General features: G+C 19.6%; 2 protein-coding genes across 2 annotated transcripts; both read left to right on the forward strand.

The window, feature by feature from the left end:
- Window positions 1–5,254: 5,254 nt before the first annotated feature.
- SRAE_0000009800 (Syndecan) lies at window positions 5,255–6,275 on the forward strand (the record flags this gene model as incomplete). Its single annotated transcript, XM_024645943.1, has 2 exons — window positions 5,255–5,305; window positions 5,364–6,275. 2 exons carry the CDS (start codon window positions 5,255–5,257, stop codon window positions 6,273–6,275), a joined length of 963 nt encoding a protein of 320 aa, XP_024500175.1.
- Window positions 6,276–8,244: 1,969 nt separating this feature from the next.
- On the forward strand, window positions 8,245–11,284 carry SRAE_0000009900 (Armadillo-like helical domain and Tetratricopeptide-like helical domain and Tetratricopeptide repeat-containing domain and Tetratricopeptide TPR2 repeat and Armadillo-type fold domain and Tetratricopeptide repeat and UNC-45/Ring assembly protein 3 family-containing protein; the record flags this gene model as incomplete). Its single annotated transcript, XM_024645944.1, has 2 exons — window positions 8,245–8,618; window positions 8,833–11,284. 2 exons carry the CDS (start codon window positions 8,245–8,247, stop codon window positions 11,282–11,284), a joined length of 2,826 nt encoding a protein of 941 aa, XP_024500176.1.
- Between the last annotated feature and the right edge of the window lie 5,845 nt (window positions 11,285–17,129).

Raw genomic sequence — 17,129 nt, forward strand, 5'->3', positions numbered from 1 at the left:
TTGGTAATATATATAAAATATTATATATTGAGGTTATAGTTACTATCATTATTTAGTGTTAAAATATTTTAAAGAATTTGATATATTAAAAGTTAAAAATTTAAATGTTTTACAATTTAATAGTAATTTAATAATTAATATTATTTGAAACACTCTTTAATCATTAATCTATCACAATATTTTTAAGTATTAATTAACCTTTTGACAACCTGTTATCTATATTTATTTTAACCAACTATTAGACTTTTCAAAAAGCACTTATATTAAAATTTATAAATTATTAAGTTTTTAATATTTAGATAGAATCTTTTATTACAAACAACAATCAAAATTTAATTTTTTATTATTTTATTTTCCTCATAATTTACCTTAATATATGGGATATTTTAATATTTTACATTTAATAATAATATAACAAAATATTATATATTTAATACCATTTTTATTTTAATAACTTTATTACTTTTTAATGTTGCCTTTTGACATTTATTTTTTTTTTTATCTTTGTACCAATTATTTTTTTTTAAATGATATGAAAGCACTATAAATAAATATTTATATAATTGAAATAAGTTAAAATATATAAATATATTTTTTTTTCTACTATATAAATATTTCACATACTTAAGTTATGTCATTTTTGCATGTAAGATGTAATTATTGGCAATATCACTGTCCTTCAACTAGAAATTTATTACTTCAGTGTTTGTTGTAATATATATATATATATTTTTATATATACATATATATAAAGAAAATATTTGAAATAATCTTACAATACTATTTGTTTCATACTACACATTTTTATTGTATATTATTTAACTTTTTACATTTTATTATAAATAAAATTCTCTTAAATTTTAAATATTTTAAGATCATTCTTTAATTAATTACCAATATACATCTATATATATATATATATATATATAAAGATTCAATGATGAAATATTAGTTGATGATAGTGTAAGATAATATAATTAATGTTACCATTTATAGAATGATTTTTGATGAATTTGTAATAAGATTAATGAAATAGAAAAAGAATGTTTTAAGATTTGTTTTCTTTTCTACATTTTTACATACCCCTATTAACCTTTGCCGTAATTCTTTTTGTCATTCTATTTCTTTATAACTTTATAAATATATATTTATAATAATATATTTCATATAATATTTCTACCTATTTAAAATTACATATTAATATTCCAATATTATAATTGTTCAAAAAAAAAAAAAATTATTCCTTTTTACTGTTTTTTTTAATATTTTATTTTAATAATTTTTTTTATATTCTTAGAAATTGTTTATTTAATTTTTATCACTAAAATTTTGTTAACCAATTTTTTTTATTATTATTTATTTTAAGAACATTTTATTTTATCATCTATGCTAATTTTTTTACTAAAACCATATGTGATAAGATCAATCAACAAAATTTTTTTCCTTTTTACTTACAAAAAGTATATTCTAACTTTGAAATGTTATGTTAGGTAAATTACTTAAACAAACATTTCATCTTTTTGATAGCAAAAAAATTGACATTATATGTTATCTAAATGGATCACCATATCTTAAACATACAATGTTTTGTTACAACTTTTTTATTCTTATAAGATCTATATTTTTTTGAGTAAAAGTATTGACTGAAATTTGTACTTTCCTTTTTATTTTTTTTTAAATTATGATAATACTTTTCTTTAGTTATACCTAATCTCTTTTTTTATATTTAATTTGTGAAAGTAGAAAAAAAAAATAGTTACTTTATTTACTAACTGTTTTTCAATCCTAAACTTAATTTTGTACATAATTAATTTAATTTTTAATTCATTGGTGCAATTTTAAAATTATTTTTTAGTACAAAAAATTTTTATTTGATATATACAATTTTAAAAATGCCACGAACCATTATTGGTAAACAAAAAAAGAGAGGTAGGCGACTAAAGTGGCAATTTACATGCTATAAATAATTTAACGATATTATAAAATAAAGGTATATATATATATATATATTTAATAATTAAAATATTGAAATACAAAGGAAAAAATTATATATATATATATAGTTTCAACATATAAAATAAAAACTAATCCCATTAAAAGACTCTAGTGTCTATTTCATGAATTGACTTAACCCTAACCGACAAAAATTTATTCAATATCTAAAAATTTTTAATCTAACTTTTACCTTCTGTAAAATGAATTGTCTTCTTTTTTTTTTTGACACAATTTATTTGAGATTGTGCCAATTTGTTTGTTTGTTTGAGTATAAAATAAAGTTATAACTTTTTAACGATATAGTTTGATTTAATGATTAAAATTTTAATTCCAGGTAACCTTGTATTATAATATATATATTTTTATAGTAAAAAATTTTTACTTTAACCTCTCCAACTTGAACGGTCGCATTTTTATTATACTATATGACATTAATAAATCGCTCCGACAACAAATTTTTTTTTATGCTTTTATCTTTAGTAATTTTCTTTTTTATTTAATTTACTTCCACTCATCATATGATGTGTAAATTTCTAATGAAAAATTACATATAATTTTTTTTTTCTCTCTCTTTTCTTATATTTATTTTATATGAAGAATTAAAAATTAAATTCTAATAATAAACAACATTTAATAGTACTAGTAATATTATCTTCTTTTATTTTTAGTTAAATTTGATTATAGAATAAAGATAAAAAAAATTTTTATCAAGTGGCAAAATAGAAAAAAAAAGAAATTTTTTTAACTATATTATTTACATTGTTACTATGATTGATCTTCACTTACTAAATGAAAAATTGATTAGTTTACTTTTTTTTGTCTTGATTTTCATTTACTTCAATTGAAATATATTTATATAAAAAAGAAATATTTTTCTTTATATGTAAATATAATTTTATTTAAGTTGATTTATTATAAGAAAATATTTAACCACCTTATTGATTGAAAATAATCATTTCCCTTTTTCCTAATATTTTTTCATGTTAGAACAAAATAAAATAAATTACAAATTGATAAAATTTTGAAGTGTCTTTAATTTTATAATCATATATTTTGCCATTCTTATTATATAACAAAAACCATATTTTTCTTATTTCTCATTAGTGTATTGTAAAAATTATGCAATATATATACAAATCTGTAATAATAATAATAATAGACAATTGTTGAGGAATCATTAAGAAATATAAAAGGAAGTTAAAGAATATATAAAGATTTTGTAAAAATTACTTTTTATATTGTTATCATAATAATCTTTTTTCTTCAATCAAAACTATATTTACTTATAAAGTTAATATATGCTATTCCTTTTTATTTTCTTTATCTTCCATAAAATTTAAATTTGTATATATCTATTTTGTGTACGTATACATAAATTATATATTTAGTTTCTATTTTATTTTAAATAAATTAAGGATTTTAATGTTTCAGAATTATACTTATTTTGCCATTAGTATAAATAAAATAATACTTTTTAGAATAAATAATATTATACTATTTTTAAAATATCTTGTCTATTTTTTTTTTATGGTAGTAAAGAACTAATAAATATCTATAGAGAAAAATCTTTGTCAATTTAATTATCATAAGATGTTTATTTATAAGAAATTCTTCTTAATATTTATAAAAAAAAAGAGGAAAAGAGTTATAATATTTTAAGTCTTAGGAAGATTTTACTGATTTTAATTTAACATAATTATAATCTTTTTTCTTTCTTTTTTTTTTATTTAATTTTTATTTGAATATTTTATTTTAAAATAATTATAGTTTGTTTTTCAATAAACTTTTAAAATTTTATTCCAACTAACAATTTTGGTAATCATTGTAATAATTTTATAAATAAAAGAAATATATATATAATATTTCTAAAAACATTATTAATTAATATCATCTAGTAATACATTTTTTTTTTCTTAAATTTTAGATCAATGAGTCATTATACCATTTTGTATTAAATAACTTTTTATACAATATTAACTTTATATATAAAATGAATGGTTAATATTAAGAAAGGCAAAAATATACTTTTATTGGTTGAATAAGAGAAAGAATATCTTTTTTAAAATATTCTTAATTTTTGTAGACATATTTTAAATAATAAAACTGTTACATTATTTATTTCACTTTTTATTTTTCATTTTATATTAATAAAAATAAAGAAAGAGATGGGGGGGGGGATGAATATTATAATGTATGCTTTAATATTAAAATCTCTTAAATGAATTGTCATGACATCTTTAACTTTTTCAATTATATTTTATACTCATTTTTCTAAAAAAGGAGGGGGAACTTATATGTTGTATATTAAATAGTATAGATATATCGGTGTGGCCATGTCTTATTCTTTGCTTACTTTACTTCCAAAAATACATTATATCTATCTGTACATTTTTAGCATATATATATATATATATATATATATCTAGCATTTAAACTATTTTGTACGTGTAATATAAATTGAATTGGGCAGGGAGATAAAATAGAAGAGGGGATAGCTAGTAATAGTAGTAGTACTTCGTTACGACTGCCATCTCTCTCTATGTGTACCCGGGACAGATTTTTAACTCCAAATAGACCTTCTATTCTTTTCTTAAATATGTTCAACATCACTATCTTCCTTGTTTTATGTGTGTTTGTAAAACTACTACTATTACTACTACTGGTCAATGCTCTATGGATCTATCCATCGTTAAGTAATAAATAAAAAGAAGAATAGTTTATTAATAAATTATCTATTTTTAATATGTTTATTAAAATTCTTTTTTATATTATTAAATATTTTAGTTAATCATAATTAAACTAACAATTTTAACATAAATATTATTTTATACTTTTATCATTTACCTCCCATAAAATAATAATATAGAATGAAAAGATATCGTTGGTAGTTTAATATAAAATTCGATACTTTAATTTTTCAATATGCTTTTTTTTTTTCCTCTACATAAAAGTATTTTCTATTATACACATATACCTATTATTTAATTACTCAAATTTTACTTACTACCAATCTATTTTAATGTAAAATAAATCTAATTAATTATTTTAATCAAGCAAAATGACAAACTATTTAATTTTTGTTTAATTTCAGGGAACTTATGAAAAGGAAGTAATATATTGCTTTTAAGTACATTTAATTATTTTTTATTTGAATTTTCATTCTATCATATTAATTCTCTTGCCTTTTTCTAATTTTTTTTTTTTAAATTAAAAAAAAGTAGTAATATATTATTATATATTTGAAATATAATATAGGATAATGAATAAATATTTCTTTCTTATAATTCTTCTTTTAATAACAGTGTTATCTGTAAGTTTTTTTTTTATTATATAATAATCAATGTACCAATAATCATATACTTTTTAAGGTATTTGGAGAAATAAAAAATGAAAACGGGTTAAATAAAAAAGCTGCGCTTTCAGGTAAATATAATGATATAGAAATTGAAGGATCAGGAAAAGATACCTATAATAATAATGTAAATGATAAAAAAATAGGACCAAATATTGATATGGAAGTTGAGTCATCTGCTATTTCTACTGATGATGAGGATGGTGATGTTGTTGAGGAAGGTTCAGGTTATGTTCCACCACAAGAAACTAATAAAAAAGTATCAATTTCTTCTGTTCCCATTACTCATGATGAGGAAGACATTAGAAATACAAGTAAAAATATTGATTCATTTATTACATCATCAACACACATTCCTGTAATAATAACAACATCTCAACAATCAAGTATTAAAGATATTCATGTTGAAGAATCGACTAAAAAAGTTGATACAACAACTGAGAAATTACCTAAAGATATTATTCATGAAATTCATCCAGATGATAATGATGACAATGACATGGATGACAGTGACGATGACGATGATACAGAAGATGACATAAAAATTGAAAATATTCTTGTTGAAGATCCTATTCAAGAAATATCAACTAAACCAACCACAACAACAACATCTGTTGTTACAGAAAAGCCATATGTCAAAACATCGGGAACTTCAAGACCAGATATTAAAACAACGAAGACACCAGTTATTTACGATGATATTGAACAATTCTTTGCTTCTATACATATTCTTACAAAACCAGGATTCTTAGCAGTAATTGTTGGTGGTTTAGTAATTGGAATCCTTGTTGTTATTCTATTCATAATGTTTATTATATATCGTATGCGTAAAAAAGACGAGGGAAGTTATGCATTAGATGAACCATCACAACCGCCACATTATTCATATGCTTATCAAAAGGCTCCAACAAAAGAATTTTATGCTTAAAAAAAATATATATTTTAAATATTTTTTTTTATGGTATAAAATAATAAAAGGATGAATTCATTTATAACATCATCATCTACTATCAACAAGACGGTTAATAATATAATTATAGAAAAAAAAAATCAACTAAAATATACACAATTGGCCCTATAAAAGAAGAATAATAATATTCCTAAATATATTTATATTGTAAATAGCTTGTAAAAAAATATTTTGACAAAATATTACCAAAAGTATGTTCGAAATTTTGATTAATATTTCTAGAAAAAAAGTTGTTTTAAAATTTTTGAATAATACTACTTAATAATTTTTTTTTTCTCTATTTTTTATTTTAAATATTTTTGTTTAATAAATATTATAAAAAAAAAGTATTATTTATGGTAGTCTTTTTTCTTTGTAATTTTTTTTTTTGATCATAAAGTAATCATTGGAAAAATGCATATTTTTAAAAATAAAATACATTTTCAATTATAAAAATATTCATAATATTATTTTTATTACTATATATATTTTAAAAAAAGTTAATAAGTTATAATATATTTTATAATATATATTATTTCTAATTGATAAACAATATTATTGAAGAAAATTTTAAAAATCAATTTCTTGTTTTATATTATATCTATTCCTCAAATGATTTGTCTAGTACTTTATGCTATTTATACATACTTTTCTTTCATATATTTAGATCTTGTAGTCCAGTATAATTGATCTCCAGATGTTGTAGTGGACAGATACCAACATATAGTGAGACATTTTTAACAAAATTGTGAACGATAAAGCTAATATTTAATGAACATTTCTAAAGAACTAATATATAGTAGTATTCTTTAGATATCTTCCATTACTCACTAAAAGATATATCACCTTTAAATTTTAAAAGTATTCTTATAATGTTTTATTTTATTACTATGATTATAAAAAGCTTTTTAAGTTGATTAAGTATAGTAGTAAGAAAAATTCTTCTATCAAATATTTTTATTAATATTTTCTATTATATATATGTATATATTAATTTATGCTAAGTTTAACATCAATTACCCATATATGCTTCTCTTCATTATCATTTTTAATTCAATTTCTTATCATCTGTCATTACCGAAAACCTATTTTTATATGTATAATCTAATATCCGATCTATATACAGATATCAACTATAAACTAATAAGCTTAAAACAATATTACGTTTGAATTATCTTGAGAATTACTCATTAATCAAATATCCATTTTCTTTATTTTAATTATATCGCCTTTTTTTTTCTCTTAAAAGCATTATGCATATTGAAAATGTAATTTGAAGAAAGTAGTAGATTAATTATTTTACTGAATCATACTTACCACATAATCTCAAAACAATGTAACAATTGTTAAAAGTGGGGATACTTAAATAAATTATGGAAAGATTAATTAAATACATTAGAGATACTTCAAAATTTAAAAATCATTTGATCTGGAGATGTATTATAAAATAGTTTAAAAAAGTTATCTCTTTAAATAGTAGTTAATCTTTAAAATCACAGTATATTTTAATGCGGAATTCTTTATTTTGTTTATTAACTACTATATATGTGTATATATTACTACTTACCCATTTGACCATGAAAAAGCGGCATCTATTGAATTTAAATGTTTCTATCTTCAATAACAATTAAATAATAATTGGTTAACGATATAAAATAATAAAACAGATATATGAATTTTCCAAGTATAATCAATCTTTTTTTTTTTATTAAATACTATTTATCATTTAATTACATAACTTTTCTTATTTTATATAATTAAAGACAGTTAAATATTTAGATAGTATCAAATAGACAATAAAATATTATACAACAATAAATAATTAATTTAATATATATTTTTTTTTTTACATAAAATCATTTTTCCAATTTTTTAGTAAATTATTTTTATAACGAAAATTAAAAATTTATTATATAAGAATTTAGGGAGAAATTTATATTAAAAAAAAATGTCTTCAATTGATAATAATTCTCAAATAGAAAATGGTACTATAAAACTATCTGCTTTGGAGTACAAAGATGAAGGAAATAAATATTTTAGTAGTTATGAGTATAAAAATGCTATTGATAGTTATACATCAGGTCTTCAAATTATTGGTGATGATAAAAAATTGAAATGTACTTTATATCGTAATCGAGCAATGGTCCGTTTCAAGATTGATGATTTTGAGGGAGCTGAAGATGATTGTACAAAAGCATTAGAAATTGATGGTGTTGATGTTAAGGCATTGTTTAGAAGAGCTCAAGCAAGGGAACAATTAGAAAAATTTGGTGGAGCATTAAAAGATGCAAAAGAAGCATTAAGATTAGAACCTAAAAATGGGTATGTTTTAAATTATTTATTAATGATATGTTAAAAGAGAATCTAAAATTTTTTTAATATTAAGTAATTAATTTAAAATGATGTAGATTAAGTTACACTTTTCAACATTTCATTAAATTTGATAAGTACCCTTGAATGTCGGTGTGATGCAACACCTGTATATTATTACACACCCAATTAAATAAACATCATTAAACAAAAAGTTCTTTTTTAGTGAAATATTAAAATTAGTTACTCATTTAACTAAAATTAATACCGAAAAGATTAATGAGGTCAATTCAATTGAATATAAATTTAAAGAAATGAATAAGTATGCTTTTAATAGTGGATCTAAAAATAATGACGATATAGATAAAATGAAGAAAGGATTATCTAATTTAATTGTTATGGCAAGAGATTCTGAAGGTGGTGCAACTATTGTATGGGATAAAGGAAATATTGTTGATAAAATTATTAATGTTGTTATTGATGAAAAAAATGACGATGAAATTGCTTATCTTAGTTTATCAATATTAGATATATTATTAAAAAATCGTATTAGATGTATGAATTTTGTTGAAAAATTTACAATTGTTAAAATTGTTGAAGCTTTTAAACTTAGATATAATAACAAACAAATTATTGAAACTGTTGGTCTTATACATCAAAGAGTTTTTAATGCTCTTTGTAGTATGGATAGAAATAAAGAAATTAAACCTGATCCTGATGTTACTGAAAATAACAAAATGCATATAATTAAACTTCTTTTAGAATATGAAGATATTTTGTGTTCACCAAATTTTAATACTGATATTAGAGAAACAGTTATTGATTTACTTACTAAAAATCTTATGCATATGGATGGTGGAATTCCAAGAGGATGGTCTTGGAGATTTGTTGAAGGTAGAGGATTATCAAAATTACTTCATGTTTCTTCACAAATTCCGGAACTTTGTGAATATCCTGTATCTATTGATACAAGAAATCATTTAGCTATTTGTCTTCAAAGACTTTATGATGATATGGTATTTGATACTAAAAGAAATATTTTTAAAGAAAAAGTTGATACATATTTTACCTCATTACTTGTTGGAGCATCAAGTAAAGAAGGTCAAATTAAATTAGCATCTTTTCTTATTACTATGCTTCAAGGTGTTGTTGATATAGGTGTTAATCTTGTAACAAATGATACAGTACTTGCTATTATGCTTCAAATGGCTAGTAGTAATGATATATTATTACAATCTGTTGCTGCTGAATTAATTGTTCAATCAGTTTCAAAACATGAACGTGCAGTTGCAATTCTTAAAATTGGTACACCTGTATTAAAAACTTTGTATGAATCAACAGATCATACTGTTAAAGTTCGTGCTCTTATGGGATTATGTAAATGTGCTGCTGCTGGTGGTGATGATATTAGTAAAGCTACGATGGAAGAAAGTGCAATTTTAAAATTAGCTAAAACATGTAAGAAATTTTTATTAAGTGTTGATAAGTATGATGTTGATATAAGAAGATTTGCCTGTGAAGGTCTTTCATATCTTACTTTAGATGCTGATATTAAAGAAATGATTGTTGAAGATAAAGATCTTTTAAAAGCATTAGTTTCATTGGCACAATCTGCTGGACCAATTTGTGTATATACTTTAGCCAGTATTTATGTTAATCTTTCTAATGCATATGAAAAACCAAAAGTTGATGAAGAAATGGTAAAACTTGCTCAATTTGCTAAACATCATGTTCCAGAAGTTCATCCAAAAGATACAGATGATTATGTTACTAAACGTATTCATTCTCTTGTTAAAGGTGGTGCAGTTTCTGCTTGTGTTGCTGTTTCAAAAACTGAATCTAAAAATGCTTTAGATCTCTTGGCTCGTGCACTTTTAGCATTTGCATCAGAATATGATTTAAGAGGACAAATTGTTTCAGAAGGTGGTGCTAAATTATTACTTACATTAGTAAAAGAATGTAATCCTGAAGGAAAAATTAAAGCAGCACATGCTTTAGCTAAAATTGGATCATTTTCAGATCCAAATATTACATTTTCTGGTCAACGAATGTATGAAGTTGTTAAGCCTATGGTTGATTTACTTCATCCAGATTGTGATGGATTGGCAAATTATGAAGCATTATTAACTTTAACAAATTTAGCTGGACAAAATGACAGTCTTAGAAAACGAATTATCAAAGAACGTGCTGCTCCAAAGATTGAAGAATATTGGTATATGGATAATCATCCTCAATTAAGAGCTGCTGCTGCAGAATGTTTATTAAATTTATCATTTTTAGATGAATTTAGAGAAGATATTCTTAAAGAAGGTACAGATAAACTTAAACTTTGGGTTCTTTATTGTGTTGAGGGTGATGATGATCGATTGAATCTTGCTTCATCAGCTGGTTTTGCTATGTTTACTAACGAAAAAGGTACAGCAAAAAGAATACTTAATGAAATCTCAAGTTGGGAAGAAGTTCTTAAAGAAATGTGTTATCATGAAAATCCAGAAGTACAAAGGCGTTGTATGATTGGTATAGCAAATATGATAGAAAATGACAAAGATGTTGCTAATAAAATAATGGAAACAGAAGTTTCTAAACTTATTTATGCTATTGCTAAAGTACCTGATCCAGAGAGAAAAGAAGCATTAAAAGAAGCAACTCGAGCAATTGCTGCAATGAATATGAAATAATAATTTTGATAATATAATAAAAGTTACAAAATATATAATAAAATTAAATTTTTAATAATATTTTATGTTAATATTATTATTATTTAAAAATTAAAATAAAAAAATTTATGATTAATGAAATTTTTTTTATCATATTAAAAAGTTTCGTTTATTTTTTTCTAATAATAAGTTTTTGTAATAGAAATCTATTTTAAGATTTATTATTTAATCAATATATTCACAGTAATCTTTCAATGTTAAAAAAATTTATTCAATACAATTCTTTTTGAATATTTTTAATACTTCATTAACTTTGTATTTTTCACAAAAGTTTTTAAATACTTTTTTTAATTGTATTATCAAATGATTTGTGTATGTTAATAAGTTTTTTTATATCAATGAATACTTTTCAAATTATGTGTAATATTTTTCTTGAATAAAAACTATAAGAAAATAAATTTTATTAAACTACATTCTATTTAAGATTAAAGTTTACTATATAAATATTATTAAATTTTTATTTATGTAATACTGTTTATTTTATCAATTAAAAATTATATAAAGAGAAACTTTTTTTTGTAATGTATATTTTATTTTAAAATTATATTTAAATATTGAACAATTGATAAATGAATAAAAAGTTTATTTTACACTTATAATAATTATTTATTACATCACTTTTTTATATTGTTGCTTTTAAAAAAAATTACTAGACATAAATGATATTATAAAAGTAAAAGTTAACATTTTCATTATTCAATAAAATATTTATTATGATGTAAATATAAATATAGTTTATTATAATCAAAAACTATAATTTAGCTTATGGAACTTTTTTTAATTGACTAAAAAATTTATATTACCAATTTTTATAAACTTTCTTTGCTAAAATTTTATTGATAATTATTTATATTTATAAAAATACACTTTTTTTTTAATTTTGACTAAATATTGTTAATAATTTTATAACACGATTAAAATAACTACAACTGTTAGAATTGTTTTATTAAATGTATGATTATAGTGCGTTTAAAAGAAGTAAAAAATTATCAGTAAGTTTATAAAAAAAAATTTTTTATTATAATTATAATGATAATTATTGATTATGTTTTGGTACTTAATTTAATTTTTTAAAAAATGGAAATTTTTAAAAAGTTTAATATTATGTGACATTTTATTTTTTTGAATAGCTAAAAGTTAATAAAAAAAATTGATTAAATACAATATTTTTGATTGAATTACTTATATTTAATATATTGTAATTTTCATATCAAAAATTTTGTATTTTTTTAGATTTTATCGAGTAACACTATTCATTTATATTAAAAGAAATCATTTTTTTTTTCTAACTATTTATAAATATTATCTATTGGTTTTAGTTTATTATTTTTGTTTCTTAATCAATAAAAAATTAACAAAAAATTTTTTATTAAAAATTAGTGGACTGTAGATAAAGTCATCCAGGCTATTTCAGACGTCACAAATAACTTGGATATTATTTTTACGTATCTCAAAATATTAAAATATATTAAAAAAATGTTTTCAAAATGTTTCTATAATAATCATTTATATTTAAAAAGCATTAACGAACACGTTGGATTATAGTTATTAAATTATTTTAAGTATCAAAAATATTATGATATAAAACAATTGTAACAAAACAAAAATTATAAAAATTTTTAAATTATAATATTAGGTTAAGCTGCATTATTTCTAAATAATACAAATTAGTAACTTAAAAAATTTATAAATTTATGTTTATTAATGTTTTAATTTACAATATATAATTACTTAATATTTGTCTAAATTTAAATTATACATTGTAAAAGAATGTCAATTGATATATTTTTTAAATTTTTTGTCACTAAAAAAATGTATTTTAAAAATTTTTACAAATAAAAAATTTTTTTTATCCCATTCCATATAAGATATCAGGATATTATTAAAATTATTTTATTATTATTGATTTTTCTTAGTAATTTTTATTTTAAAATGTAACTATCTATTTTTAATTTATGATCTTATAAAAATATAACTTTAATTTATACTAATTTTTGTTTTTACTCACCATTAAACTCAAAAATTAATAATAAAAATTATTTAATGAAGCAAAAAACATTAATAATTAAATATTAAAATAATTTATTGCCATAAAAATTTTACAAATATGCTATAATTTTATATTTTGATATAAAAGTATTTATTAAAATATAAAATAATTTGAAAAATGTATGCAACTAATAGTAAATATTAAAGCTAATTTTGATTAACATGCCAATCATATTTTTTTGTCTACTTGGGGCCATGACGTGGATTGAAAAATTTTAATTTCAAAAAATTTTTTTTCTTGAGATTTTAATATTAATTGTTTCATTTTATATTTCTTAAAAAATAACTGATTAAAAGTGAACATTTAGTAAATATTTTATTTCGAACAAACTTTTGAATCTAAAATTAGCATTAATTAATAACTTTCAACAAAATATTTAAGAAAACTAATAGACAACAATTATTTTTTTAAAAATTTAAAAATTTCTTATTGTTTAAATATATATCCTTACAACAAAATACCAAGAATCTTTTAGCAGTATTTTTAGAACATTTATTTTATATAACTATTATTTATGATCAACATAATATAAAAAAGTTTGAGATTCATTAAATGTACTCATTTATATGTGAAATATTTACATATTATACATTTATACTATTTTTTATAATTATAATTTTTTTTTTCAATAAATTAAAAATATGATGTATCAAGACTACTGAACTCACCAGAATGCGCTAATTCTATTTATTATTAAACAATATTACTATTATTTAAAATGTTATCCCAAAAGTTTCAGCTTAAAAACTTGCCTGCTATTGCGTTCTTATTCAATATAAAATAATAAAAAATTTTTTTTGAATTTTACAAAAGGAAAAAAGTATATTTTACGTTTTTTTAAAATTTACTTCAAAATAATTATAAACCAGAAATTTAATTTACTAAGATATATTTAAAAAAAAATCAAATATTTAATTGGTTTACAAATTCTTAAATTATTTTTTTTAACATATACATACAAATTTACCATAAAGTTACAGAATTCTGGAAATAACTATTTAATAAATAAAATTATGGTAATATTTTTAAAAAAAAATATTTATAGAAAATAGGGTTTATCTATTGAAACGAGAACTAATATATTATTAAATAATTCTTTCTTCAATGTTTTAAATCTTTGTAATAATTGCTTTTTAATTATTTAAAAACTTGTGAATTAATATAATGTCAAATAAATTTTTTTATTATATATTTTTTGGATATTATATTTTCAAGTGATATTTGATTATGTGGTCTAATCAATATTCTTTTTTTCAATATAAATAAGCGATTTCCCAATATGAATCTCAAATGTGTAAACTTATTCTTAATGAAATTTTACATATCAAGAAATAAGCACTATTTATCATATTAATTTAAATTTACCTAAATATTTCTAACTAATATCTGTAGATTTTCTATATTTTTTTTATATTAGCTAATACTTTACTTTCATTTTTAAGATTGAATTATCCTTTTGTAATTTTTTAAAAATTTTTATAATTTATTATTTTATTGTTTATTAAGATCAATTTTGACATGTACTTTAAAATCAAAATATGGTGATTTATTCACTAAAAATGCAAAACTACATGGAATTTAATATATAAATAAAAAAGTAACTATTTATAACTATTTTTTTAAATAAAAAACAAATTTAATGTAACTTCATGCAATATTACCTTTTAGTATCAAGTTTGGTAGGATTTAGTAAAAAATTGTTAATAATGCCAATTATTAATAAAGGATAAAATAATTTATATTTGTTATTTTTTTCATTGTAAAATTAGCATTGACTTGAAAAATAATTTATTTAGTAAACATGATTAAAAAAATTAAACACATGCATTCAAATTATTAACATCCTTGAATCATCTATTTTTGGAAAACTGTCATCATTGAAAATGTTTATGAATTAAATTTAATATCAATACAAAAAAAAATTCTTAAATAAAATTTTTTTATTGCTAATATTTGTAAGAGTTATATCCTAAAAAAATTTAAATAAAATTTATTGAAAATATTAGAAAAAAATCAAAACTGTTTATATAAAGTGATTATTAAAAAAAACTTTTTAAGATTAACAATTTTTTTCTTTTAAAATATGTTTTCCCTAATTTGTAAATGTTTATTTTTTAAAATTTTCTATAATGGAAAATAATTAAAAAGTTTTTTTTTGTGGAAAATTTATTTTATTGTTAAAAGTGTTAAAGGACTTTTTTTTTAAATAGAAACAACTAATTACAGAATCAAAGTATATCTATAAAAAATATAATTTTAGAATAAAAAAAAGTATAAAGTTAACTAGAAAATGTTTACAATAAAATAGATAAAATATCTTATAAATTAATAATAGCGTATGATTTTGATTTTTTTTTATTATTTTTGTTTTTATACTTCTACCACAGAGTTTTGAAAGTACTCATTAAACATGTATAATAAAATATATTTTACTATAACTAATATTAATGTTTTTTTTTGTTATTTTCATAAGTTTTTACTGTTCATTAATGTCATTTGATTTTATATCCTAGTAGTTACAATTTCTTCTTACGTATTTTTTAATCTTCAAAGATTAAACTTTATAGCAGAGTTTAAAATAAAAAAATTAAAAATTATACTTTAAATGTGTTAAATTTAATGAATTATTGTATCTTGTTATATTTTGTACTATGAATCTACCAAGTGCGCGCCTTACTATTGTATAGAAACATATATAAAGGACGATTTTGAAATACTAGGTTTACTTTATAAATACTTAAAATTTTAGAACCTAGTAATTATTTATTTTTGTTGGTAAATTAATAATAATTATTCTAGGTGAACACTAGTAGAAATTTTAATTGTAACTCTTGTGTTTTTTTAATAAATTGTGTTAAATATAAGATAGATTTTGGTTTCTGTAAGGGTACACCCGTAATTCTACTTAAAACTCCTACGTAGTAACGTAAAACTCTTTAAAATAAATTTCTTCAAGTAAGATGTTAATAATTGACTAAAATTTTTAAAATATTACTTAATTAACTAGAATTACACGAATGAAATTTCACTTTTTGTTTAATATAGATTAATTATTAATAATAATTTATTTAAGAGTTTTAAATTGTTATAGTTAACAGGTTTCAAAAACTTTTTCTACTTTGTTTATAGCAAAAAATTTTAAAAATATTAAAAAAAGTAATTTAAGGACACAGTAAATAATATAATTTTACTAAATTTTTTGTTATTCTTTAACTGTAGTATTAAAAATAACATATAGTTATTTTAAATAACGAATTTTTTTTAATTTTATATGTTATAATAAAATAAATTAAATAAAATTTACCCTTATTTTTTACTTAACAGGAAATAACATTTAAAAATATTTACATATTTATCTGTTTAAATGACTGCCTTTAATTAAACAATTTTATTTTTTATACCACAGGTATTTCCTTATTTTGTTTGTATTGTCTGCAAATTTACTTTCTCTATCTAAATAGTTATTTTTATTTATTTGTTCTTTTTAACTTTAAAGTATTTGTTTTTATTTTATTACTATTTTTTCTAAAAATTTACACTAGTTTATTATTTTATTAACTTAGTAAATGTGGTATTAAAAGTTTTGTTATGAATCTTTTAAAATAATAATAAAATTTCTATAAGTAAGATCTAAGATTATATTAATAGGAAAATGAATTACATTTAGCAGTCTTTTTTTTGTCATTAAAATTTTACTTTTAATAAAAATTATATCCTTTGAAACAGTACAAAAAAAAGTATAGGATAACTAAATAT

The sequence above is a fragment of the Strongyloides ratti genome, scaffold srae_scaffold0000001 (genome assembly GCF_001040885.1).
Source record: "Strongyloides ratti genome assembly S_ratti_ED321, scaffold srae_scaffold0000001".
NCBI classification, from domain to species: Eukaryota; Metazoa; Nematoda; class Chromadorea; order Rhabditida; family Strongyloididae; genus Strongyloides; species Strongyloides ratti.